Consider the following 27915-nt stretch of genomic DNA (forward strand, 5'->3'; position numbering starts at 1 on the left):
CTTATCAATCCATTCCCAGGTTAGCCTCAAGTTCTTACAGAGCATTTTAAGCATGTCCTCACCATCTTGTATCCGTTCCGCTTTAATGCGGCGCATCCAGTTTTTATATTGCTGCTTGCGCCTTTTTATTTTTGTTTTTTAAAATCCTGAGTTCCACTGACCTGGGGAGTATAACGTAAGGCTTTCATTCCTGCTCTGTACTTCCGTTCTTTCGTGCTAAACCTGCGTTTCCGAATAAACTTTGGTTTACCCGCCCCCTGTTCTAAACTATACACCCTTATTGATTAAACACCAACAAATAGATCTGTATCATTTATTTCCAGCCAAGCTTTTAAATTCATGGTTACCTTTTGGACCTCCTGGGAATTCATACGCAGCCCATTTCTGCCGTGAGACATGGACATCAAGCCTTTTTACCTCCCGCTTTTCCCAGAACTGACCTACCCAAGGAGTGAGTGATTACTGGATTCCATGTCCACCACCATTTACTTAGCCCCTCTCTGAACACTGCTTGAGATAAATAAGTCGAACGTGGCCTTAGATTAGCCGCCGCCTTTCCAAGTAAATTTTGCTGGGATATCACCTTTGGTGGTGTTGTTAAGCTTGCATAGTTCCCTAGCTCTCATTTCTTGCAACCATGCCTTGGCTCCAAGTCCCTTGGTGCTAAGCAACTCACCTAGAAGTTTCTCAGGGAGCGCTTCTAGGCCAATACACACAATGTTCAGGCCCCCACAGAGTATAATAAAGGGGTCTGCGACATAAAGTCTGGCCTGATCTATCCCATCCAGGACAACACCCATGGATTGATCGTTGCTCACTTTTTCCGTATTCCAATACACATTAACAAGAACAATAGTTGAGGTCATGGTTGATTCTACATGAACACACTCCATTGTCAATATTTGGATCCAAGGGTTAGGGGTAGAATTTAAGGATTTTCATTCCCAATCCCATTTTTATAAAGCATCAGTAGACCCGAAAAAAAGGTTCATCGCTGTGAGCCTTTTCTGCTGGATTTAGCAAGGAGTATAGCCATTACGCACCAGAATCTCTCACAGCCACATTTCTTGAAGACAATGTCAAATGGGGTCCAATCCATGGCCTCCTTGTTGAGGCGGTGGGTAAATCCCCTTGTGTTCCAAGAGCACATTTGAAGTATGGTCCTCATCTCCTGTAAGGGAGAAATGTCAGTTTAGTGCTAAATTCCTCCCACCTTAGAGACCCCCAGCCCTTTTGCTGAACTTTGTACTTTTAATTCTATGTGTTTTCTGTGTTTCTTTCAACTTTGCAATCTGACAAACTCCGTAGGCATCTTTACATTGGGAGACAGCACCTTGAGTGCAGTAGTAAAGGGAAGTCTTAGATTTCCCAAAGGTTTAAATACCTTCTCTTGGTGAAACTACTGTTTCCAAGAACAGTGAAGTGAAATTGACTTACATTTTGTAACTTTCTAGACCCTGCACACACTATCTTACCATAAGGTGCTGGAGGGATTACTAAGTATGCCCTTTGTCTAGTTTCTCATGTAACATTTTTAACTTTCTACAATTAATGGCTGGTGGCAGTGGTTTACTTTTTACTACCATTGTGAGTTTTTACCGCAGGCTGCGTTCGCAGCTGCAGTAAAACACCCATGGGTGCCCATTTTGTCAAAATGGCCCCAGTCGTCTTTTTTCGCCATTTCTTATTGGAAGGTCCTTCTTGTGATTTCCGCTGTGCACCAAACCACATTTGGTCTCCGTTATTTTTGTCTTTGGCGGGATTCACGAGTGAAGCCCGCCTCTGGCTCCAGTATGTCTGTCCGGGGAAGGAAGTGAGGGACGTGCTCCCTGCGTTTAATCCACTTGGTTACAGGAATGCACCAAAAGGGTGATTGGCCAGCTGGCTGGCTGGAAAGAACAGCCACCCTGCTGTACGATTGACAGCTGGGCTGTAATGGGAGAAACCTGCATAAAAAGGCAAGGCTTTTTGGCTTCGAAGGCAGAGTCGACCACTGGACGATGGAATCGAAGAAGCACTTGGAAGAGACGCCTGCCGCAACTACTGGACCGTTGGTTTGCCCGGTGAAGCCCTGCTGCTGTGCTGAAGCTCCAAATGCGACTCGACTAGAGAAACCCGGCAAGGATGACTTCTCGTCTTGAGTAGATGGGACCAATCAACTCCAAAGTAAGTCCATCTGGACATCTTCTCGGAGCTGGCTATACCTCCACTGCTGCTTCTGCTGCTGGAGCCAAAGTGCCAGGGAGAGGATCACCAGATTGTGTGCATTGCTTTTAAGTCAGACCCAAGCGCCAGGAAAATCCTCTGGACTTCCCTGAAGCAGGACTGACCAAGCCTGAGCCACCCCAACAGCGTGCTGGACCCCAGATGCGAGGAAAGTCCAGAGTGGTATTTGAGAACCGCAGTGTTGCTATTTGCCGTCAGACGCGAGGAGCTGAAACACTGAAGGACCGCTGAATCGATGTTTGCCCATTGCTGCCGCTGACCTTCCCATTGCAGAGCAGGAGTCCCCAGGAGCCCTGCCCTCCCTCTTGTCCCCAGGACTGAGGCTCAGGAACAGGATCTGCAGAGCTGTACAGGAACAGAAGCCAGCTGGAACCATTTCTACTAACCAGAGGTACTGTAAAGTCGAAGAGAACTTACCTCTTGTGGTGTAGCCTTGCTTGCACTCAGTTGAGACCTGTCTTGGTTACCTTGCAGAGTTGATAAAGCTTTGCTCCTCACAAGCATTCCAGCTTGTGGCCCTTCAAGTATCTTCTACAAACGTTTCTAAAAACATTGTGCAAGACAAGATCTTCAGCTCCCCTAGACATTGTGTAATTAACATTGGCTGTCCTGCTCCCGGAGCGACTCTTCTTTACCTCTGACTTTGTGCTTTGGCCTTTCCCCTCCCCCCCCAAGAAAGGGTTAATTTACTCTGCATTGGAAGGTTTCAAAGTACTTAACAGTTTGTGAATTGTTAAACTTTGTTTTATTCCGCTCTTCTATCTTTTACACCAAACTCAGTATTGCTCTAAATGTACCAGTGATAAATCAATGTGCACAGTGTCCTAGCTATTTGTCACCCGAGGGTATAGGAAGTGTCATCTGATTTAGAGAAACAGTGTTTTGAAGTAAGTGTTACATACATTGCTCCCTTCTGAAGAAGACATTTAACGGACTGTTAAATTAATAATACTTTAGAAACAGTTTAGAAACCTTGAGTGTAAGAGTTTGTTTGAATATTTGTCACTGTGAATCTCTGTGTAAAATCCCTACTGCGCACGTTGACACCTCTTGAGATAAGCCTGGCTGCTCAGCCACACTACCAACCTGTGTAGTTCAGACTTATACCAAAGGTTGGGTCCATATTGCCATGGTTATTGTAGTGCACCCAAAGGGTTCCTCATACAATTTTGCTTAACACCTCTGTAGCCTTACACAAATGGTCTTTTTAAAAAGGTGCCAACGTTTTCTGAATCCATGCCCAATCTTCACCAGTTGATCTATCCAAACTGTGGGAATTGTTTTATTCCACAATTCGGTCATCTTTCCTCAGCCTGGAAAGGGTAGCATTTGTGGCTAGATTAGTTAGAGCACTCACTTCAGTCCCACAGACTTGGTTGGTCACTCCTATGGCTGCTTTCAACCCCCTTAGACTTTCCAGTTTTGTTGATTGCTCCTCCCTCTGCAGATCTCTTGGTTTGTGTGCCGGCTCACACAGGGTCCCTGGACGATTTAATTTGTGCGTTAGCTCGAATCCTAATGACCAGAACATTGAAGCAGCCTCCCACAGGTTTTTTTAATCATCTCTGATCTTACATGTAGCAACACCCAATCCATTCTGGTTTCTTTGACAAACTCCACTACCGAGATGTCATCAGAAGTTATTGATCTTAGCGTGGGTATGTGATTCAGCAAGATCATTACATTCCTCCTGTTCAGTATCAGGTGACCATTTGCTTGGGATCAGTGCTCCAAAAGGTATGGTTATTCTGCTTCATTTCTCCTTACTTTACTCACTTCTTTTTTGGTTTGTTTTATTGGCCAGTACTGGTTGAAAAATTGGGGTGTTCTTATGGAGCATTTTTTTTCTGCCACCATTCTTTTTTTGAGTCAATGTTTGAAACAACTCCTCAAGGGGTTTCAGTGTAGGGCCAACCCAATCTGTCTTGGTGTCCAGAGGCGGCTCCACTAGGTTTCTCTGGGTACCACCATCCACCCGCCCCAGGTTCCTTTCTAGTTCCTCATTGGTTGATTCAATTGAGTAAACTGAAAATTCAAGAGAGGAAATTACATTAATTCTCAGGACTAGATGGCCTTTCCTCCTTCGACAGTTGGATTTCTGGCTGGATAATCACCCCCAATTTCAACCAAGCATGTGGCTCAGTTCTCATTGTATCGCCGGTCAACCATGGCTTTTTCAACAATCTAACCAGTTGCGGGGGGCCGGGTGGGGAATTGAGGTGAGGGGGTGGGGAGATCTTGCGTATAAAAGGTTCTAGAGGCATTAGCTTTAGCCCTTCTACTAGCAACTACGTTTTTAGATTTTTGGATTGGAGCAGCTCTTCTGCTCCATGCTGGAATCCATTGGGGGGCTTCTTCCGAGTTGGCAGTGTGTAGGCTGCATCGTTCATCTCTGGATTACATGTAGCCATAGAAGGCACCTGGTTTCCCACTTCAGGTTTGTGCTCGGATGGGCCTCCCACCCTCGTCTCTTGCATGTTGACCAAGTCCAGGACAGAGGCCATGTTTTTTTTGTTGCGATCTCAGCCCTGGCTCCTTTGAGGGCTGAGGCTTACGTTTGTTTCCTGCATCCCTTTTTAATGGCTTCTCGTCACAACTGACGGTTCGTATATGCCCCAGAAGGTGTCCTGAATTAGTCATTACTCTGATCCATTTCAGATTCAAGGATAGCTTCCATCATTGCGTTTCGTCAGTCTGCTCGTTAGATCAAAGCCGATTTTGCCATTTGCTAGATTGCTCCACTTCGTCGTTAAGTCTAGTTAAGACTGTTGCTGTAAAAGTCTCCAGATAAATTAGTTTTGAATGCACCATTGCCAGAAGGGTGGCTTGATCTTTAAAGTCTTCATTGAATGTTTCATATAGTTTCATGATTCGCGACAATAAAATAGTCAGCGCTGACATAATCATGCTTTGGATTTGAAACACCCATGTCCCTCCTCCCTGAGACTCTTGAACAGGGATGACTGGAGAGAACACTGATTCATGGAACGTTTTCCTATGGGATTGCGCCATTAAAAAAACACTTCCATGGAGGCTCACAGGCGAAGACATGGTCAAGTTCAGTGGAATAGCTTGGGGGGGGGGGCAGAGAGGGGGAGGGAGACCATAACAGGGAGTCTGTCAAATTCATAGTGGTCCTTGATGGCCCTACTGACGATGAAGTGACAGCCAAGGAGCCCATATCCTCTGCCTCGCCGGGGATCAAATAGGAGCTTCTTACGCCCTCCAAAGTATCTCCCACACCCTTGCGGCAGGGGAAATTGAGGTGATAGTAGATTTGTCTCACTGGGGTGGGCAGCTCGGTCAAAAGGTTCGAGACCTGCTTGGACTGGTTCTTCAGTTTCCGGTTGGCTTTGCTGTTTAAAGAGGCAATATTGTGTGATAGGGCCAACATGGAGCTGGACATTGCCTTGCGAGTTTCAGTCCGATCTTTTTCCATGAGTGTACTGGGGGGGGGGGATATCCCACAGGCATTCGGAATTCCTTATCAGGGAGTTGAAATTCCCCAGGTGCTGCTGTCTCTTCTTGCTTCTCACTGTCGGATTTGATTAAAGCACCTTTTTTTCTCCCTCCGTTTTATTTAGGGATTCCGTCAACTCAAGGAGCAGACTCTGCATTTTTCTTCCTCACGCCTATCGACTCCATTGAGAACATGGCAGCCGGTTCATTCACACTCGAACTTCCCGTAGCATTACCACTTCTAGGTCTCGACGTGTGCAGAAGCAGGCTCCCCCATCCACCCCTAGAATCTCATCTGTCACATCTAACAAGGACGTCATGGCCCTCTTGATTAATTCAAAGGGCAACTTGTTAAGTTCCATTGGGTTTAGGTGGGGGGGATTTTAGAATTGGTCTCACCCCTCTTGCCGGATCGGAGACCAATGCTGCGGCTGGTTCCTGCACTCATGGTGTTGATGTATGAGCCATGACCACCGCTTAAATCCTTGCCTGGCACAGAGTTTGGGCTCTCATAGCATCTGTCTCAGTCATATCCGTACCTCGCGGATTGCAGGGTTCAACAGTCATGGATACTGTGGGGGAGGTTGCGGCCACCTCCAGTCACAAAATGCCACTAACTGCAGAAGACTGTGTCTGGAAGGAGTCTTTGTATTGCCTCCTTGCTTCAATAAGCAGCGAAGAAAGACCAACGCCAAAACACCAGCTCCACTGCTACTAAAGGCTGAAGACTCTGCAGCTGATTTGTTTTGAGAGAGGCATTTACAAAGATGTTCAGAGCAGGTTCTCTCAAAGTGTTACTTGAGCTAAACTAAGTCTTAGCTTCCCTTTTTTGATATTAGGTTTACCTTTCAGAACAGATACATCGGCCTCAAAGATACAAACACCAGTCTCCCATTTCTGCTAGAAACACAGTCTGGTGTACATAGTGGGTGCTCAGTGCCTTGACATATAAAGTGGCAAAGGTTACAAAGATAATTTTTTGGCGCATACCTCGCTAATCAAAGTCTTTTTGAAGCATTGTCACAACAGTTCAGTATATTCTAGAAAGTTTCAAAATCATTGGTTTTCTTAATTTCTCACAAAACGCTCCAGCTACGTGTGTGAAGTGGGAGTAGGTTACTTCATCTTTTTGTCAGTGCCAAAATGATTTTAGGGATATATGCAATTCCCAAAAGTGGTATTTTTTGGTTAAAAGAAAATATCCCTTTTTGTAATAAACTTCCAAGCACTTACTGATTCATGCAGATTTAAAGATGTGTTTTTACAGCGAGTCAGCAAATCGATTAGCGTTAAATTCCTTGCGTCACTGCACCAATGGTACCACTGACGAGAACTTATCAGTGGAGTTGTCGAAATCGAAGCAGGTGGCAGGTTCATGGGGTTTCCTATTTTTTGTTGACCGCATGGATTACTCCCAGCGTTTTTTTGTTGGGAGCATTTTCGGGGTGCAACAGTGGCAAGTAGGTTGTGTACCCGTCGGGCTGTGGTTACCCAAGTGAGGTCTGAAGAAAAGCAGTCTTGCTCATAAATTTAAGTTCTCCCTTTTGGTTCACAAATCAGGTTTTATTTTTATACAGGCAAGTCAAAGTCGCTTTACTCCGTAGGCATACACTTTCTAAGTTCAACTTTCCTCCGGCTACGCTACTTTCTTGGGAGTCATGGATTCCCCCATTGACCCTTCCGTCATTGTAAATGGATTACAGTGTCAGTTTGCCTGCCTCATGTTCCGAGTAAGACAATACATTTAATCTAGTACTGATGCCAGCAGATGGTCACCACATTCAGACTGGCCATCAAACTGCAGAAAACTAGCATTTTCCGTTGGGGGAGGAGAGGTTATCTCGAATTACTTTAAGTGGCCACATTTTATTCATAAACAGAGCTGGTAGCACGTCCTATCGGACACCATCAGTCCCCAAATTGAAACATCACCCTTTTCATATGTAAAACACCACCTTTCCCCATGCTCTTAGAAACTAACTTCTCAGAGGGATTTTCCATGTTTTAACACACTCCATTTTTTGTCGTGCAAGTGTGCACATCCAACACGGAGGCGGTACAGCGCAAGCAGGTCATCCACCAATCCGAAAACCCAGCCAGCTACACAGCTGCCAAGTTACCCTGTGTCATGCGTGACATCCAGACACAGTCCTGGACAGGCGTGCACCGTCATTGAGCTGACCAGGCTGAAGCCACCCTACGTTGGCTAAGGGGCGGGGCTTCCATGCCCTTTACCAGTTCAAAGGATAAGCAACATGCTTATGAGCGCATCTGGTTTCTTCCAAGGCGGATCCATCTTCTCCTATGATCGAGCACTGCCGTTTCCCCAGAGTCAGAGCCCCCTGAGACACACATGCTGTGTCCCCAATTAACTCGACAACACGTTTCTTTTGTCATAGCAGCATAGCCTTTCTTATGCATGATGGTGAATTTACAACTGAAAGACCACCAAGACACCTTGAGCAACACAATAAGCAACCTTTGAAAATGTGTTCATATCCCTAGCGTCTAATAGCTTGATAAGCAAAGTAAAGTTTGCTTTGATGTTCTTAGTTGAATGTTCTTAACACCATACATAACACGCTGGAGGTTTGTGACGAATCTCCAAACCCAAGTGAGTTTATGACAACTTATTTTATTGGATGTCAAAGCATAAGTGGGTAAATAGATATTTTGCATCTTCTAATTTTCCATTCAGGATGTACAAAATAAAAAAAAGAATAAAATTAAATTTAAAAAAAAAGTGCAGAGATATTATTTTGGCCCTACATGATGCTAAGGATGTACATGTGGTCATGATGCTTTGCAATGCAATTTGTGTATTTTGAAAGTAAACTCTATAGGACAGTATTATTGTAGGTCTTGACACCCAAAACTTAAATATTCCAAGTAAAGCATGGAAGAAGTTGGCCGTGCCCAAATAGGGGTTTAAAATCCATACTTCGCTGTTGAGTGATCCTGGGCAAATAAGGAAATATCACCCAGAGTTCAACTCCAAAAATTGGAGTGCTTACGTTTACACCCTTACAATAGGACAGTTTTAATAAGTGTAGGGACAAATTTGTGTACTCTGGTGCTCCTTTGTTAGTGGCTCCAATACAGTGACATAGAACTGCATTAATGCGGCACTCGCCCTCCCCCAGTCTCATAACACTTGATTTGACAGGCAGACAGTCTCACCAGCCAGTCAGTGCCCCAGAGATTCTAGTACAGCGGACTAACTGTGGTAGAACCAACATTACATTTTCTCCCCGGTTACTCCCAGCCACTTAAGTTGCTTGGGCCGCCCACAGTATTGCCCCACTCCGCAATGTCTATGGTATGGAGTCTTTCATTGCACATCATCTGCCATTTTCCCACTTTCTAGGACCTCGAGCATCTGCAAGAAGTGAGAGTTGATTTCAACATTGAAGCTGCACTAGAATAGTCTCATTACAATGAGTAATGAAGTTCGATGCCCCTACAGAAGTAAGTTTTCCATTCCTCCAGCGTCTCTGAAGTTAGCGCCTCTCCCAACATTTCAAGGGCTAGTCCCTGCCTAAATTTTAGTCTAGGTGCACCCCTGAATGTGCACACTTGCATTCTGTTAAGCAGAGAGGTGAGGGAAGCCTTGCCCTGAAACTGCCAGTGTAAAGTTTTACTGTGGTTGTTCAGAAAAATGTACTTAAACAAAACGCAGTAAAACCTTAAAGCTGCTCCTTTCAAGAAGGACTTCCATTGCCACTCTGCATATTGCGCTTCAAAAAATACTATTTGATAGTTGGTCCTAACACCAGACCATGGGGTGAGGTGGATAGAATGGTGGGGGCAGAGCCTCCAAGTTTGCCCCCCTATTTTCTGAAGTTGCCCCTCCCATCGCTGCTTAGCACCCCCCACCTCCCCACAGGAAAACGCAGGTTTCGTTACACCGCTGATCCGGGATATTCCCATAGCATGCTCTGATGCTGGTTTCGTTTATCCCACTAAAAGTACCAGCCCACAAATCTCAGCATCCATGGGAGAACCAGGACGTAGTCGACCTTGCACACATGACAGTGGGCAACTTGGCAGCTACACTCTTAAACTCGATGCTTAAGAGAACAGGAATACATGCCCGTGTTAGCCGTGCGTGGGCGATGTCCCCATTTTAAACGTATGGCAAAAGAGGAAGCTGTTACCCCCAATCCCGCACTTTAAGGAAGGGCCGTCCCGTCTTGCACCCCTATAGCACCCTTGTATAAGGCAGACAGTTCGTATGTGGCCTCAAACGACCCAGGAAGCGTTTTAATGTACCTCGATAGTTATGGGAAACTACATGCAAAGTGCTCGAATTAGGCGTAGGTTCGGTTTAATTAGTGGACGTTATGAACGGAAGCACTCAAAAACGTAATGATCCACAAGCAAGTAAGGCCCTTGGAGCAGTGAAAAATGCAGTGTTTTATTTGTATTTTTGTAAACTATCAAATGCCGGTCTCCAATTCAAGTCTCTGTAGTCCCGCCAAAAGAGTTCAGTCAGTTAACGATTTAGTTCGAAAATGGTTTGCGGGAAGTGAACAATGTGCCCACGAGGCACGGTCATACGGCTGCACAGATTAAGCCTTTGCCGCATGAATGACCACTGGGACGCGTTCAACAATGAAGGTCGCTGAGACTGAACCCGTTCTTTACCAAGCTGAACATCTGACAAAACACATGGTCGCAAAAAGTTTACAGTTTCAAATTGAGTATTTGGGGATGTCCCAAAACTTTAACAGTACTCTCAAAACGCGGGTGAAAGCACTGAATGTGTACACTATGTAGTATTTTATGTCACCATCTGTTCCCGGACAAGCAGCAGATCACAGGCAAAATACAAGTGATCAAGCCAGAGTCACTACAGCACTGACATTTCCCTCTTCAAAATTCAAGGGGTAAAAGTGCCCTTTCAAATATATGGTCGAGTCCAAGAACCAGCACCTGGTTAAAAGATCTATTTTTATGCCAATAAACGCAAACAATATATATCTCGACACCCTGCCCCCCCCCCCTCTATATATTAACTCATGCTCTGTTGAACATTATTTTTAAACCACATATTCGAAAGGAATTTTAATACTATGGATGGATCAACATCAAAATATTTAACAATAACGTGGCATCTCTTACCAAGACCGAATAGGTCCCTAAAACATACGTAACACCAAGCCCCGCAGCTAAAAGCCAGTCATTAACTCCCAGACAAAGCAAAGTTAATAAAAGTCGACACTGGATAGATATTGGGCCTCATTACGAGTAGGGCGGTAAGGAGACCGGTGCTGGTAATCCCTTACCACCCTACTATGAGTTCCCTTAGCGGGTCCCTCCTTTAACTCCCGGTCTGACCAAGCGTTATGAACGGGACCCGTTGAGGGAAAATCAGAGCCAATAACGGTACGGCAAATTGCGGTACCGTTATTAGCCACTTCCCCATTCTCATTGAGCCCTATGGGGGCTCAATGGGAATGGGGAATGGTTTTTTTCAATGGGGACTTACCGGTCCCGCAAAGGTCGGACTACACCGGTAAGTCCCCACTGAACGAGACCGGTGCCGGCAAAAAGCGCCAGGACTACCTACAATCTCTGAATGAGGCCCATTGTGTTTAGAAACACACATTTAACGGTGTGCTGGTTCATGGAATCATAAGACATGAATTGTGACTAAATTGCTGAACTGTGGCAGTAGACAGGATTCCTATGCAGTAACAGAGAAAAAACAAATTTAAAAAAATAAAAAAAATCGGGGGGTGGAGGGGAGGGGGAGGTAATCAATTACTTAAAATCCATCGATGCAGCTGCTCCACCCCCAAATCTTTTCTATTTGCAGCATTTCCCCGCTCGGCCCCAGTTTTCTGCGGTTTCTCGTTATGATGGTCGTTTCCCCTCCAGCACAGCACCAGTTATGCATTTTCATGCAACTTTCTTTGCACTTTTTTCTATGGTCATAGGTTTCTCAATTCAAGTGTTCTTTGGTCACTTGTCTTCCTGGTTTAGATTTTTTCAATCCGTGTTTTTTTTTCTCTCCAATCTCCTCCCCTCCAGGGTTTTCGCCTCTTCCTTAATTTTAATTTTTGGCATGCATTGTCGCTGTTGTGACCACGTCACACGAGGGAGGGTGAGAGATCACGAGTTTAATCTCAATAAATAGAGGCGAACGGCTTCCCGGCTGCCAGTAGACCGACTACACTAGCCTCCAATCGCTCATTGCCTGCCCCCCTCTACCTCTTAATCACCAGAGGACCCTGCCCCCCCAGAACCATTAACATTCGTCACAGATTAGTAAATTCATTGGAAATAAGAAGGGTGCAAACATTGCACTAGCCATTGGCTGCTGATAATTGAACTCTTGGCGAGTAAGAAACGGTGTCCTGTTTTTAAGCATGCAATTGAGGTGGCAATTAACTTTTTTATGGCTGGCTATTAAGCTTGCAACTTCATTTTTGCACCCTGGACCAAGAGAAGCAACACAAGATCAGCCCCTTCCGGGAAGCTAAAAGTGCACTTTGCAGACAGAAGCAGCACAAAAAGGCAGGAACACAAATGCAGAGTTCTGACCACTTAATACACGGCACCAATTACAAGGATATTTTTCACGTATTGTGCGAAATGCATAAGGTTTACGGGATTTACTGGAACAGACCTGTAAACAAAGACGAACAGCGCGTTTACTTTAGATTCACTTATTTCTATAAAAGAGAGGGCCACCATTTTCAAAACGAGAGACTGTCTCTTCACTTAAACATGGGCCTTTCAGTTTTCTGGCTTGATTTTGCACATGGGTGCGGGCAGGGAGGGGGTGCTAAAAAGCCGAAGTATTACTCATGAAACTATATCTGAAAAACGTGACAGCGCACCACAGACTTAACAGGGGCATGGCCACATCCCCAATGGCAGCTCTCTCTCATTCATATGGCCAACAGCAGAGCCTCTCGCACCATAGAGCACCACTGTGTTTAATCATACCCAACATGGCTGCTGCAGTTGCTGGACATAACTCACAAAGTGATTCTGTGAGAGAACACGCATCGCTCGGGATGCACATCGATTCTTGCAAAGTTTGAAAACAGCAACTCCACGTGGTGGGTTAAGTGGAAATCAAAGGCTTTGGAAGGCAGGCATAGGGTGGGAGCTTTGTATGTGGAAAGCATTCTGCAGCCCAGGACATGAGGAAAGAAAAGGATCCTAAAAAGGAAAACAAACGGAGCAGGTCTAATATCACTGCTAAAGTCTAGACCCATTATTCAAGCAATGCAGAGGCAAGATAAGTTTGTAGTTTCTAGCTAGCCATGGTGGCAGCACTTTTTAATAGCTCCTGTTGAGAGCCATAAAATGCTCCTCCATCCACTGCCATTACATGGGCCATCTCCTCCACGAATCCAGGATTAATAGCTGGATCTCCTTCAGTTCCGGAGGCCTGGATCAGTGCTTGTGTACCAGGCAATAGAGAGACATTAGAAGGCAATAAACCCTTACAGGATAAGCTACATGGGTAGGAGGCCCTCCATGATTTGCTGCATATGATTCTGACACAGGAGCACAAGACACCAGGTTTAAGATCCATAATGGAAATAGTTGGGAGTACTTTTCTTACACGGAGGCCAGGTTGGGTGATGGTTTCTATCAAAAAGACAACTGCCTTTAACACCTTTGCAGCGGTATGCACAGATCTACATCCCTGTGTTGTAATGGGACCTTTTGGAAAAGATAATTAAGGAAAATAAAGTAAGGGGGTTTTGGAACTTGGAAGCCCAAGGGCTTTAAGATCATCCACAATTAGACAGTAGCTTCATTTTGCCATCAGAATGGGTATCTCACTACAAAGTGATTTTGTATAAGGCGGTAGCGCTGGCTCCACTTGTGGTTTGGCAACTGAGTGGATTCAACAATGAAATTCCCTTTTCATTGCAAGAGATTTTGTGCGCCATTAAAAATCTCAAGTCGGGTAAGACAGTGTCTGGTCGTCAGGCAAGACAGTGTCTGGTCAGATATCTATGATTGGTTTCCAGACTGGTGGGCCCAAATCTTGCAGAAACTAATGTTTTAGCGCACTCTGGTCTTCCCAGTTACATGGTATAAGAGTACTATTACCCCTTTTTGCAAATGGTTCACGTGTTGGTCCACATTGTTTCCGTCCCATTTCTTTTTAGCGCCTCAAAGTTCTCTGCTAGCTGTCTGGCAGTTAGACTTGATTTGTGGGCAGCGCATAATGATATACCCTCCTCGCAAGCAGGTTTTACTATAAAATTACCACAATTTTGTTCTTAAAATTATAGTTGAATTGAAAAACATGTGAGGTGGTCGAGTCTATATACTGCCTTTTTAGATTCAGCCAAGTACTTGATTCTGTGGATCATGCTCTTTTGTGGAGCAAACTCCAGAAACTGGGAGTACCTGCAACTCTTTACAGAGGATCAGCAGCCTTTATTCAGGCTCTAAGGCCTCAGTTAGCCATCCAGGTCAGGGGCTGTGAGGAGTTTAAAGTCAATAAAGGGGTTTCTTATCTGATTTTAATCCCTGCATTTCGCATGAAGCATGCTCGCCAACACTCTTAAATGGCGTCAGTTACCCTTCACTATGCTGATGATGCTATATTACTTGATGAACCTCCCAAAGACCTTAATCGTAGTCTGCCTTATGCTGCTAGTTATTTTAAACAAAACAGGATACATTTAAACTCTTCAAAGACCAAGATTAGTGCTTCAGATAGGATTTGAGTGAGTGAGTATTTTACTCCCAATATTTAGAATTTGAGAGGAAATCCAATTACAAGAGTAAAAATGAGGTTCCAACTTCGCAAGAGAGTGACAACTATCCAATTTGAGCGTAAAATTAAAACTTTGTTCGAAAACAGTGACAAAATAGCTGTATTTCAAAGTGGTTGTAAATAATGTATTGCACCTGTGGAAAACATTTTCCCCACACAAGAACCTTTTAGGTGCATACTACCCAGCTTCATCTTCATGATACTTGGGCACAAACTGGTAAAGGCTACTACAGATGCCAGCAAGTTACTTCGGGGCATTCATAAATCAAGTCCCTCACTCTACCAGCATCACTTCTCTGCCTCTTGGGCCTACTGTTGTTGCGTGGCACTACCTGCTCGACAGCCACTCCATGTTTGTGCTCCATCTCTCCTTCCCTTTGCTACTCTGTTTTCCTGTATCTCACTTTCCGACGCTCTACCCCTCAACCTTTGTTGCGATGCCAGGTTTTCTGTTTCTCTGTCACTCTGCCTCTCCCATCTCTGCATTCCATTGTTGCCGTTTCCCTCCTCTTCCTCTCTCATGTCATTACTCTGGCTATATCTTTAGTTCATTTTCTCGGTTGTGGTTGCTACTCCTTTTCTGCCTTGCACGGTCACTTATGTTATTGTCCAGCCCTTCTCTAGTCTTGCTTTTCTATTTCCATCTCTCCCCACTTGCTGTTGATCTGTGTTTTATTGTATGGTCTCTAAATGTCTCTTTTGCGCTGCTTCCATCCCTCACTCCTATGGAGCGTTTGTCCCATTAACTCTGTCTCCCTTCTCACTTTCTTTGTTGCCCCATCATGTCGCTCATTGCTCTCTTCCTGTGTTGAAATTCCTGTTTTGGATGGTCTAGTTTGTTCTGTCCCTTCACCACTCTCACCACGCCACACCTTTGTTCTGCTGTATTGCTTAGTTTCAGAGTTGTTCTTCCTCTCCTGTTTTTTTCTTTTACAATAGCACCAATAAATATTAAAAAAATGAAAATGCCTTTTCCATTTAAAAATCTAGTGCAGCTTAACCATTGGGTGGTCCTTTTTGATGTGTGCAAGCCTTGTTTTGGCCATTAGTTTGGGAATTATAGAGTTAGCGGTTTGTCTGACCAGATGCAGCTCTTGTTTGAATGCAGATGCTTTACCAACACTGTATACCATTACATATTTAAGAGCCCATATGAGTTGTGCATTCTGAGCCATTACAAGTATAGCAGTACTGATGAGGTGTGTGTTCTGAATCAATGAACATTTAGTAGTCCTTTTGAGAAGTCAGAAGTTAAGTCAACTCTGTTACAATTGAATATTACCTGCATCTTAAATGCATATCTCTGATGCAGACTCATGAACTCACCTATTAACAGTATTTTAACAAACAGAATCAAAATATAGTCCATAGGCACCCCTCTGCAAGAACCAACACAGCCCATTGACCTGTTCTTTGGGAAGGTACCCACTCGAGAGTCCGCAGCCAGACTTTAGCTCACTGTACCTTCCACAGAAGGGAAATATCCATTTGCATATCAGTCTTTGTCCCGCCCACATGGGCAGTCCAGCACCGAAATGCTATGGCAATTCCCTGGACAATACCTTAAATCCATGTTAACCGCACACATTCACGTGAAAGAGGAGCATTAGGCGCGGCATATAGCCTTAAACAAATTTGCTATGAGAGACATTGAGGGAATACCCGGCACTGAATGAGAATTGCACTCATTTAATGCAAATGGCTTCCACCAAAGCCTTTATAGGCATTGGCAATGCCAATAGTTTTGGCGTTTACTGTTCATTGCATGTATAGGCACCAGGCTGCAAGGAGGAGAATTCGAAGCTTCAAAAGGAGGATGCGATAGGGGGAGGGCATGTATGAAATAGAAGAAGGTGAATAGAGGAAGGGAGGAGGATACTGACAGAGGGTGCATCAGTGAGCAAGAGGAAATATGAGCAAGAAAGGGGAAGTGTAAGAAACCAGCACATAGAGAGGGACAATGCAGAGAGACATGATAGAAAGAGCCAGCACAGACGGAGAAAACAGGAAGAGGACGCAGAGAGCGACAGACCGCACAGAGATCGAGCATACACAGTGCATTGAGAGATAGACAGCAAAGAGAAAGACAGCGCAGATAGGACAGAGTGGCAGTGCACGACAGAGGCGGGCGGAGAGACATCACAGAGCAATAAGGAATGACAGCAGAGAGGAGCGACTGCGCAGAGACGCAGATAGAAAGGCAGCACACAGTAGCAGCGCAGAGAGTGAGAGAAAGACGGCACAGATTGACACGAATGGCAAATCTGTGCATTGTAGGGTGCTGTGTCTAGCAGGTAAGTCGTTGTTTAGCAGTTGCACGTTTTCAATAACAAGGTCTTTGTAGTTTTGAACCCATTATCTGTAAGAACTGAAATGGTTTATTCTGGCTACCAATTGTACACGTAACTCACATTTAACAGTGCAACCACATTTCTTTCCTTCCAGTCTCCATAGCGTTCAGGCCTTTCTGCTGTCTCACCCGAGTAGGTAAGCGGCCCCACTTTGATCTCAAAAAGCTTGGAGAGAAGATGAAAGTGGAATGGATAATGTCCTCTCCCCGCGTGCACACGCAGGGCCACATAATATTTACAAAGGAGCTCGGAAATGCGTATCACTTATGTTGAATGGCAGTACTATTAACCCGTTCCCCAACGAAGGTGAGATTTCAGAAAAAAACAGGGTGGGGTTGGGGGGGGGGGAGATTAACAGTTGTCGCTTGAAAGGGGGCTTAGTGTGTTAATTTTACTTTCATAAAGCCCTAGTGTGACAACGTTTATTTAGGTCTGCCTCCCCCTGTCCCATGTCTATGTGCACGACACCGTTAAAACATAACAGTATCCTAATTTATTAGGAATAAAAGCCGGAAAACGTTTTCATATGTAAATGCATTGTGACACTTATGTAAGTAAGTGCTAGGAGATGGAGTTTGATAGAGTAGGATATTTTATTTTATGCACGAAAAGCACAGCAAGTACCCGCACGGAAATGCAAAGAATCTCGCATTAGACATGCACCGTGTATTTTATCTTTTCAGCCGCTAAACACAGTCAGCTAGCGAGTATGGATTGCATCATTCCATAAAGAACCGGAGCCCTGTGCACCTAGAAAATGCCGACCCCCCCCCATGAACCATGTCCGCCTACGTACCGGCTCACCTCAACCGAAGCCGCCGGCTCGACCCCTTCACTCCCACGCCACCATCATATCTAGGATCTGCAAGCCACCATCAGCCCCAGCGCATGTTGCAGCCACTCATAGAAACCAGACGATCCCAAACACAAGGACCATCAAACAATTCCGCTTGCACCAACCCACTGCATCCACGATACACGGTATGCAAAAGGGGTAACATTATCCCCTGCCCGTGATGGGCAGGGGCACACCTCAGAAAGGAGCGAAACACTCCCGACCAACGACAGTGCCTGACGCAGTAGAGGCCAACTTCTAATGTAAAAGCAGTGTACACGCCCATCCCGAAACACTGAGACCCTTGTCGATGCAGGACACAGTGACCACAACGCAATCCACTGCTTACTTCATCCAGAAAGTGAACAATTGCTTCTGTCCCCTGGAAGGAAAAGTCTTACCAGGATCCCAAACACGCCCTGCCCCTATATCTGTGGTCTTCAAACTGTGGGGTTGCCACCTTCTGTACAAGGGGACGGGGGGCAAAATGATCAGTGGCTCAAGGCATGGGTAGCCCCTTTGGAACACAATCGGAACAATGATGGACATTGAACAATTCTCTAAATTCTTGGGTTATAAAGCTAATGGCACCAATGCGAAAGGCTGCCGATTACTTAAATGACAACCAAAGCTGGAATACCAGTCCCAGTGGGTTTCAAAGGGGCTCAAGCATTTAGGGATTAAAGTGAACACAAGAACAAGAAAACAAACAGAGTCTGAAACAGTACTGTTCCAGAAAAAAAAAGCTACACCTCTCACTATGGGGCCAGACTTGTAACGAAACACAGCACTAAGTGGGCACTAGAGGCCAAGTCAACATGTGCAGCACTGAGTATTTGGCTATATGGTTTGTTTTAGGTTTTGAGATTTGGATTAGCAGCAAGTTCACGGGAGGGAGAGGTGTTGCCCACACCAATTATATTCGCATGAAATGTTTACACCACGTAATGCTTGAACTGATAAGGAAGATGATTTTTAATACAGGATTTAATTCGCGATTTAAGTAGGTCAGCCGACACGTGTTCGACCCATCAGGGTCTTTCTACAGGCTAAATTGATGCTTGGGTGCCCATGGTCGATGGGTGACTGGCTTGCTGGTTGGACAATCCTGTTGGCAAAGTGGAGCCGGTTACTTGGCTGGTCTCTGGATAGTGACTATCCAGAGAACAGCAGCCAGAAGGTACAGCAGACCCCCCCCACCCACCCTTGGGTCCAACTTCTTATCGCCAAGGAACAGATGCCTGTGGCTCGCCGCAAATCATTCGACTTGAGCCAAAGAACCAGCTCCACTTTGCCAACAGGATTGTCCAACCAGCAAGCCAGTCACCCACCCATCACCCATGGGCAGCCATGAATCAATTCAGCCTTGAGAAAGACCCTGATGGGTGGAAACACGTCGGCTGAGCTTCTAAAATAACCAATTAAATCCTGTACATAAAAAAAAAAAAAAAAAATAGAAAAACGTCATCTTACTTATCAGCGCAAGCATTACAGGGTCCAATCCTTGCATGTAACAAAACAAAGCAGGGCTAACCAAACGTATCTATAGGTTTGGAACAATACCCTACAAATCATGCAATCCCCAAGGCATCAAGGCTTTTTATGGGTGATAGACTGAGGCTTTAACGGCTATAAATTGTGGTGGCCAAGGGGCTAACATGGCCTAATGTGAAATGGCATCCCTTAACCTTCCAACCCACCTATGGCTAAAGTATTCTGTTAGGTGAACAGTCTCTCAACTGGCTGGTGATAGAGAGCTACTTAGTCTAAATATCGTTTTTTTATTTCAATACAAAAAAAAATAAAAAATAGATTTAGAAAGACTGCTTAAAAAACAAAAATTCAAAAAACAAAATTCGGTCTTTCTAAATCAATCCTTCAAACCCCATTCAGCCAGCTTCCCTAGCCCATAAACAAACCTTCTATTCACGTCTCCCCTCACTTACCTTGCTCCTTCAGACGATGGCCGCATCTCGGTGCGCAGCCATTTTTGGGATGACAGCAGCTCCCTGCGACACGTGCAATGGCCTACAGGCACGGTGAGTGAAATCTTGGGAGTAAGGTAAAGTGTTTTGTTTTGGTGTGTGGATGTGTGTACATGCATGTGAGGGAGAGGGGAGTGAATGTTTGTGGCGGGAAAGGGAGGGTAAAAATATTAGTTGGTTTTTGAGAACGAGGGGAATGTGTGGTGCGGGGGAAGTGGACAGGTCAAGAGGAATGAAAAAGGGGTTTGGGGGGGGGGGGGGGACACCTCCCCCCCATAAGAAATAAATTAAAAAAATAAATAAATAAACACGCACACGTGGACGTGAGCAGGTGAGGGTCGGGGCCTATTAAAGGCATAATGCGACAGTTTGAAGACTACACCAAAACAACCACTGAAGACATTTCAGTGCAGCACGTTTTGCAGCTTGCAACCATAGCAAACTGCCTTGCATCCCTCTCAATATAACCAGCTTGACAACTGATCCGTCAAGTCAGTAGGCTCTAGCATTTAGTAATTATAAGAGCTACCTGTTGCTTGAGGTTTCCAATAAATATGGCTTAAAAAAGGTTACTGCTCCATCTTTAGTTATTGGTCATTTATATAGCCCCTATACACAAGCGTTTCAAAGCGCTCCAACGCAGGGAAGGAAAGTTGATAAGCAAACAGAATTGACGTTCTTAATTAGGTATTGGAACATTCAGAATGGGCCAGTGCTATGCATTTGGAGGTACAACATAGAACCAAGAGAAGTACACACCGATTACAACATATGAATTATTGTCCGTGTCTGACTGTTTCAATAATGCAAGAGCTATACATAGTACATAGGGGAAGGCAAGAAAAACAGGGCAATGAGTCCATCATACGTGCCTCACAGTGTTTCTGATAGTGAAAAGTGCATGAGATATGTAGTAGGAGAGGAGGGGGCAAGGGGTGGTAGGGAGCAGCAAGCTAGGCACAAGAACGAACATTGGCTGCAGATGTAAAGAGGAAAGTAAAAGAGGTGGCTGTCAACTGCACTGCACATTCCTGACCTGTCTCTGGGAGGCCTAAAAGATAAGGAGGGCGCAGAGCAGAAATGTATGCAAAAAGGGCCACAATGAGTGCAGTGCATAAAAAGGGTACAAGATGTAAAAAGCACACCCTCAAAAACGATTTTAAACAAAGCACAATGCAGAATGAGTGCAGTGATTTAACAGACAAGCACGAAAGAAACGAGTTTTAAAAGAACACAAGTGCAGTGAGAGAAGTAGGGTAGGAAGGAGAGGTAGAGAGGCAAAGCGAAATTGCCAACAGTTAAGATTCAGGTGTTCGAGGAGGAGGCAGTAGAAAAGTTCAGCCATCACTCACGAGATCCACACGGGTGCAAGGAGGTCCATGAGACAAGCTCATTCGGGAGCAGGGTGTAGCAAGCGGCTGCCGCGTGGCTTGATGGAGCACGAAGTTTGGGGGGGCCCTGGGCCGCACAGACCCGGACAGGCTCAGACAGTGGCCTTAGGTGTGGGCCTTGAATGGGGGGCAATCTTCCCTGATTGGCCCTTTCAAGGGTGATGTTGGTCTATCAATGCCTTGGCTGGAGGGGGAGGCAGGCACACTGGTGGTTCCTCAGATGGAGTCCATGCTGGAGGGTGCACACACCCACAAAGCCCAAATGGGATTAACCGGACTGAAGCAGGCAAAGGTACAATAAAAGCACTGCCTGGATGGATGGGCAAATTAACAAGCAGATACTAGCTAGCACACTTCAAGCTTTTCAGAGGCCCAGCTGGGCTTGTAGACATGGCGCGATGCAAGCGCTGCTCCTGCAGCCTCAGGAGGGTCAGGGGGCCTCTGGTATCTTTATGGCTGAGGATAATTTAATGTCACTTTTGTAATATTTCCATGACATGAATTTGGTCGAATTAGTATGTCACGTCTGCTCACCATTACGACTTAATGCAGGAATACTTTCTGTTGTGCGTTTTTTTTTTTTTATTGTATACAAATTATCTTTTCCGGCATGATTTTATATTGTCTGACACGAAAGTAATATCCCTTTTCTAGTGCTACCATTTGAATACATTTTGGTTCAGGCATTCTAAACAAATACCAAGTGTGTTGAGGGGTTATTTGAATTTGGTAAACCAATATCACTGGTTCTAATGCAGGTTTCACCTCCAGACCGCAACTCTCTGCCCGAGAAAGTATCTTTCCTGCTCTGCTTGGAGACAAACTGAAAAGCAGAGGAATTTGTGATGTAGCCCAAATACCAAATTGATTGCTTAATAATAAGAAGCTCTGGGTTGTAATCTCTTTTGCTCCACTTGACCAAAAAGGTGCGACTTTGGGCAAATAACTATATGAGCTTCTGCTTCGGATATTTTTCTTCCACCTTTTTCCTCCTCTCCCCAATCATTCAAGGGAAATTCTGCCTGTTACTTGTCACCAGTTAGTGTTATACTGGGCACAATGTAGCAGGGAAATGGACCTGTGTAGGCTAAACCAAGTAATTTTATCTCCAGCTAGCAAAGCTGCATATTTAAATTGTCAAACCTGTGTGCAGTGCTAACAAGCACAAGCTCAGGGCATCTCTAGAATCTCAGAAATATTCCTCACTCCGTCAGTGAGTGGGTTACAGAGTCTTGTTTCATGTTAAATCCTGGGACTTTTAGTCATTCATTGAGAAAGGAAAAATTAAGGAGACAAGTTCCAAAATACAAATAAGAAAATTTAAAAAACAGAGCGACATACTTATGCATGGAATGGGAAAACAGGCAAGCTTGAAACATTCCCCACATTACATGATACTTACCATGAACTAGGTTCCAGGCTTCATGCATGATCTGCACACCTGGATGCATGGTGCCAGAAAAGACTTCTGAAATAGCCAGTTCCCAGGGGACTTTTGCACAAGCAGATCACAACTAACCAACCAAATGGGCTCCAAGGTTAAAAAAAAGTAATCGTGCGCTATAGTTTACACTGGCAGTTCTATATGGTGCAGCCAGGGTGCAAAATGTGTACTCTCTACTAGGCCGTGGCTAGTGACATTTGACACTTGGCAAGTAAGAAACTGTGTGCATGTATAGAATTGAGGTGGAGAGTGACCTTTTTATAGCCAACTAGTAGCTTGCAATTTGAAATATTGCCTTCCGTCCTCGTCAGCTCTGCTGTGTGCAGTCAGTACAAAATACACTTTCTGAATGATCTTCCTCAAGAACAGTAAAGGTGTGTTGGTGTATGAAGCCCAATGGCTCATTGATCACAAGGTTTCCATAGGACTCATTTTTAGAATCAAAAAATTTAAAAACTACATTAGCGGCTAACATTTACGATTAATACAGCTTTGGTGATTTAGCATCCGTGCTGAGAAGTCCTACAAAAGAAAGGACTAATTCCGCAACTGGACACGTTATGAACCATCGTCATCGGCAGAATCTAGGGGGAATTACAGATTTCGTAGTTGACCTAATTTTAACAATGCACCAAAAGCTGTGAACCCATGACGTTGTGGTCAATACCTAGAACCCCACTGGCCATACTTGGGGTTAAAAATGAAGAGCTGCAAGCTTCTAGCCAGGCATAAACGTCACTTGGCTGATGCCATAAACACAAATTCGCTTCACCCACTTCTTACTGACCAAGAACTAATTATCACTCACAATGGCTACAGTTGAGTGAAAACTGTCCCTGTAAAGGAGTTTCTTTACTTAATTATAGAAATTACACACTGGAAGAAGTTCATGCAAGCATCAAGTGCAGTCTCATCCTAACTGGTACGCAGGACCATCCATCAAGGTGTGTCATTCGCTGCCAGTCGATCTGGAGTCTCAAAATGTGGGTTTGCACTAAAGATTTTGGGAGGCTAGCAGCACTACAAACTGGAATAATCAAAGATAACATCATGCAATATCGAGACTGCACACACAGAAGGTTGAAACCCAACAAAAACGTTGGGTTCACCTTCACTATTCAAGCTCTGGCTGCCCACTGAGTTAGATAAAACTTTAATAGGAGAACACAATAGCTACCAATAACATGGACATGTGCAGATCGGAGTAGAGGGCAGTAATTGGAAACTGCACTGAACCCTACAATGCATTAAAAGTCTCGGACAAAAGGAAGAGGTTTGTTTTTAGAACTGTAGCGTGCACCCAAAAACCAACTCAGTGGTTTTTAAGAACAGGGCACCAAACAGCCCCTCCCCCCCCAAATATCTGATTTTTATGGCCAGTGGAATGAGGTGGGACGTGTCCTCCTTACAATAGATTGGTTTATACCCTTTGGGCAGATCGAAAGCGAGATATAAAACGACTTTAAAGTGTACTGTGTTTCATTAAAACATTTTGCACAGCAGAATTGTGCACAGTTCTGTAGTGATTATGTACTCACTCTTACGACCCTGAAGTCATTATGCTCTTAATTAGTGACCTAGCGGATTTAATCTGAAATGTCGGGCGGGGTGGGCAAAAGGTGTTTGTATCCATGGAGACTATACCATGACAAGTTTAAAGAGCGCGGTTCTGGATTCTCACGTTTTACGAAATCTTGAAAGGCAGCATAAACGACAGACTAAAAGGATGCCAGCCATGTTTTAACCAATGCGACTCAGGAGGTGGGGTGTTCAAGTTACCGAAAGTAGGATGACCAAAAAATGGCATGGAACAGGCTGGATTTTACTGCACAATATCAAGTGTTCAGATGAAGATTGCTTCAGAGCCCCACAGCTGATCAAGCTTCCGGGTAAAACCCGCTCCGATTGGAAGAACCTGAAAATGCCTCAAGCTTCCGAGAACGGAAGCCATCAGCCTGCATTCCTTTCACCAAGAGCACGAACAGGTCTTGCCTAATGCTTCACGAGGTGTCTCATATCAGAGGGATCGTTCGGAAAGTCCGTCAATTGACAAGGGCGCGCCCATCCCCCAAGCTGCAATGTTAAGCCACTGTACTGGAACGTATCATACAATGGGTCTGCTGTAATCGATTATAAATTATGGGCGAAGCCTTACCATGTCAACCCACTGATCTAAAGTCAGTGACAATTCTACCTTTAAATATCGTTTGTAAATGCCCAGCACATGTACACGCATATCTTAAATGCATTTGCTGCCCGTTCAGCAACATAAAGGATGAATCGACTCAAATGTAGGATTTGTGGGCTGACACTCAAGGCTTCAATGTCAGTTGCAGATATAGGAACTAAAAAAATAAAAATATCACATAAAACGTCCCACGCTATTCACAACAGGTTTCCTCGTGATAAATGGACCTGAAGGAGTAAGATCGGCCTCAGTAGTCAAACCTCAAGTCCGCACATGCAGCCCGGCAACAGGCCCGAAGTCCACTGACCTAAGCGAAAAGGCATCGTCATAAAGAGGTAATAGCGTCTCCGGGCAGGTTTGCAGGTTCCTGACGAGGCCAGCTGACCACTAGTGCATAGGACCCCACAGGACGAGTAATTAAAAGAAAAGGCATGGCTGATCTACAGGAGCAAGTGGTGGGTACTGCTCAAGAGGCCAGGGGTGAGGGCATGCTGGAAGGGCAGATACCAATGGGTAAAGCCCAAAAGGAAGATACCAAATTAAAAAAGGTGTGGGAGAACACACTTGGGTTCATCTATACGTGGGGCGGATTCTCTTGAGTCAGGGGAGCTAGGATGATCTCAGGCGAGGAAGAGATTGGTGTGTGCTATGGCAGAAGCCCGAGGAAGGTAATGTTTACTCCCTATAAGGAGAGTGGCCATGAAATTGGCAAGCGGCCGGAATAACGGGGCATAGTAAATATACTGGTGGGGATGGGAAACATACACTAGAACTGTGGGCTGGGAAAGAGAGCGATGAACTTGGCCATGATACAGGCCGGTTCGTCCAAGGTCGGTGGTGGCTAGGCTCTTCTATTTAGGGTAAAAGGCGGCCAGGCTGGTGTTATTGCAGGAGACAGAGGGTCTGCGTCGTGCCCCTGGTGGTGGGAGTTTAGTAGTGTGCCGTGTGGGATTAAAACCTGCAGCCACGATGTAAAGAGGACATGCTGATGTATGTGGGTGGGTGTGGTTCAGACATTGGCATTCAAGGCTAGGCACAAGGATTGCAGCAAGTGGACCCTTTGTGAAGGTGAGGAGTGGACGCAGCAGGAGGACGAAACGTATGGGGGCGTTGGCAGTCTTACCTATGCCGGGGGCGACGTAGATGAAGTAGAGGCAGGAGGAAGAGAGCGAGAAAAAGAAAATGAAGGCGAAGATGGAGCGGTTCGAGATCCTCAGCAGCCTCCGTAGCAGCAGCATCCTCACGGCCATGGCGGGTGACACGGGGAGAGCGCGCCCGAGGCGGCTCCAACAAAGACCAGGGCGTTTTGGTCGGAGGAAGCGCGCTGTCACGGGAGGGAGCCGGGATCGGTGCTTCTCGCTGTTCGACGGCGGGCGCTCCCCATCACTCGGTGCCCGCCATCCGCAGCCCCCCCGCGGCAGCAGCGCTTGACAACCGCACCACGCCCGCCGCGACCCACACGCGGCGATTGGCTGAAGAAGAGGAACTGACTAGGGGGGCGGAGCCAGTTGCCTGAGCCCGGAAGACTTCCACTTCCTGGAGTCGTTTCCTCTGATCTGAGGAGCGTGGGAGGTAGGCGGGGTACCGAGAGAGAGAGTCTGAAGGGGGGCGGGCAATGCTGGAAGTCACGTGGTCTTCTGATGTCACGATTGACGCGAAGCGACCGAGGCTACTTTCCCTGAAGGGACACCGAGAAAGGAAGTGTGGGGAGGGGTCGTAACGTGGGTATTGAGAGCCCGTGTTTTGATCTCTTTAAACAGGCATAGCATTAGCTCATTGTCCTTGGAAGTTGAAACAGCTCTGCCCTGATTTCACAGAAGGAATGACACAGCTGAGATATGCAATCTGGGGAAGGAGGACAGTTTTGAAACATTACTTACGAGAAGCTTCACAAAGCTTTGTATGGGCACACACAGCTCTATCTGGGCCCTTGTACATACACAAAGAGGCCATACATGCCAACCACCCCTATTCAGTCAGGAGACTCCCGATTTTCCAGTAAAAAATACTCCCACCTAAAATATTTAAATCCCCAATACAGTCCTATGGCAAAATTCCTCTCTCCGGATTTCTTTGGCAAGATCTCCCTCCCAGGTGCCAGAAGATCTGAAGTCTAGATTGGAAAAGAATACTGCCCCCTGCAAATCCACTACGATATCATCTACGGTAGTTGTTGTATGCCTCACTGGCTTGATGGCTTTATTGGGGAGACGCATGTTCACCCAGATGTGTATTGAGTCAGGTTGCTTTGATTTACAAGCCACAATTGGGGAAATCGTGCATAGAAACACTTGTGTACAGGCGTGTTATAAATATCATATCAAACCCATGGCGTGGGATCTTCCACCCGCTCGATGATGTCTAGCTTGACCAGATTGTCCAATTCCTTCTCAACCTTATCCCTCAGATTACGAGGCATGTAATTCCCTCCAAGCTGGTTCCCTCCATGCTTACATGCATGATGTAGCCCCCCGCACAATGAGGTGAGGACTTGCCAGTTGTGTAGTCATACCTATTTTGTCTAACATGCATGCATGCTTACATGCCTGAAGTAGCCCCCCGTGACATAAGGTGAGGCTTTGCCAGTTGTGTATTTATACTTTTTTTGACTAAAATGTTTGAGTATCTGGGGGTACTTACAACCATCACTATAATCTATATGTGTATTCCAGTACTTTTTGAACTATACTATGCACTTACTATAACTAATGCCCAAATGCCTGAGGAATAGGTGCACCGAAACAAATGCAAAATAAATAAATAAATAAGATGAAAAGGGACTCTTCAATGTTTTAGTGCCACAGGCTGCACTGACTCGTCTTCCTTCATCAGTCCAATCCCTGAAAACACATCTGTGAACTTGGCAGCGAGTGACTGTACATCTTCCTTGTACACCACAAATGGGAACTTTACAATTCCACCGCAGCACAGCTCGAAGTGTATCTTCACTGACCTTAGTGACATAAAATCTTGCCTTAATCTTGTTCCCATTGTGCGTATCATTCGAGGCAAACACCCCCTCCAGTGGGAGTGGAGTCCTGCCCCCGAATGTAAATATGTGCACTTTGGACTCACCCTACTCTGGAGGACCATCCAGCTTATAGTATTGCGACTGGGCCATTACATTGACTGATGCTCCCGTGTCAATCATGACATGGACATTATTTCCGGTTAAATGTCTTTATAACAAAACCTTTTCTAAGGAATGCACCTATATATAATATTTTGAAATGAAAAATATAACACATTTTCTTTTTGGGGAGGGCCCCCCAACAAAC

General features: G+C 45.3%; 1 protein-coding gene across 1 annotated transcript in view; it reads right to left on the reverse strand.

Annotated features, from left to right (window-relative positions):
* Positions 1-26188, reverse strand: part of B4GALT6 (beta-1,4-galactosyltransferase 6) — a 295718-nt gene extending 269530 nt beyond the window's left edge. Inside the window, exon 1 of the mRNA XM_069620961.1 lies at positions 25761-26188. Coding sequence (XP_069477062.1) covers positions 25761-25887 — 127 coding nt within the window. The 5' untranslated portion in view covers positions 25888-26188. The remainder of the gene's footprint in view (positions 1-25760) is intronic.
* Between the last annotated feature and the right edge of the window lie 1727 nt (positions 26189-27915).

This window comes from Ambystoma mexicanum, chromosome 5q (assembly GCF_040938575.1).
Source record: "Ambystoma mexicanum isolate Mex_15411 chromosome 5q, UKY_AmexF1_1, whole genome shotgun sequence".
NCBI lineage: Eukaryota > Metazoa > Chordata > Amphibia > Caudata > Ambystomatidae > Ambystoma > Ambystoma mexicanum.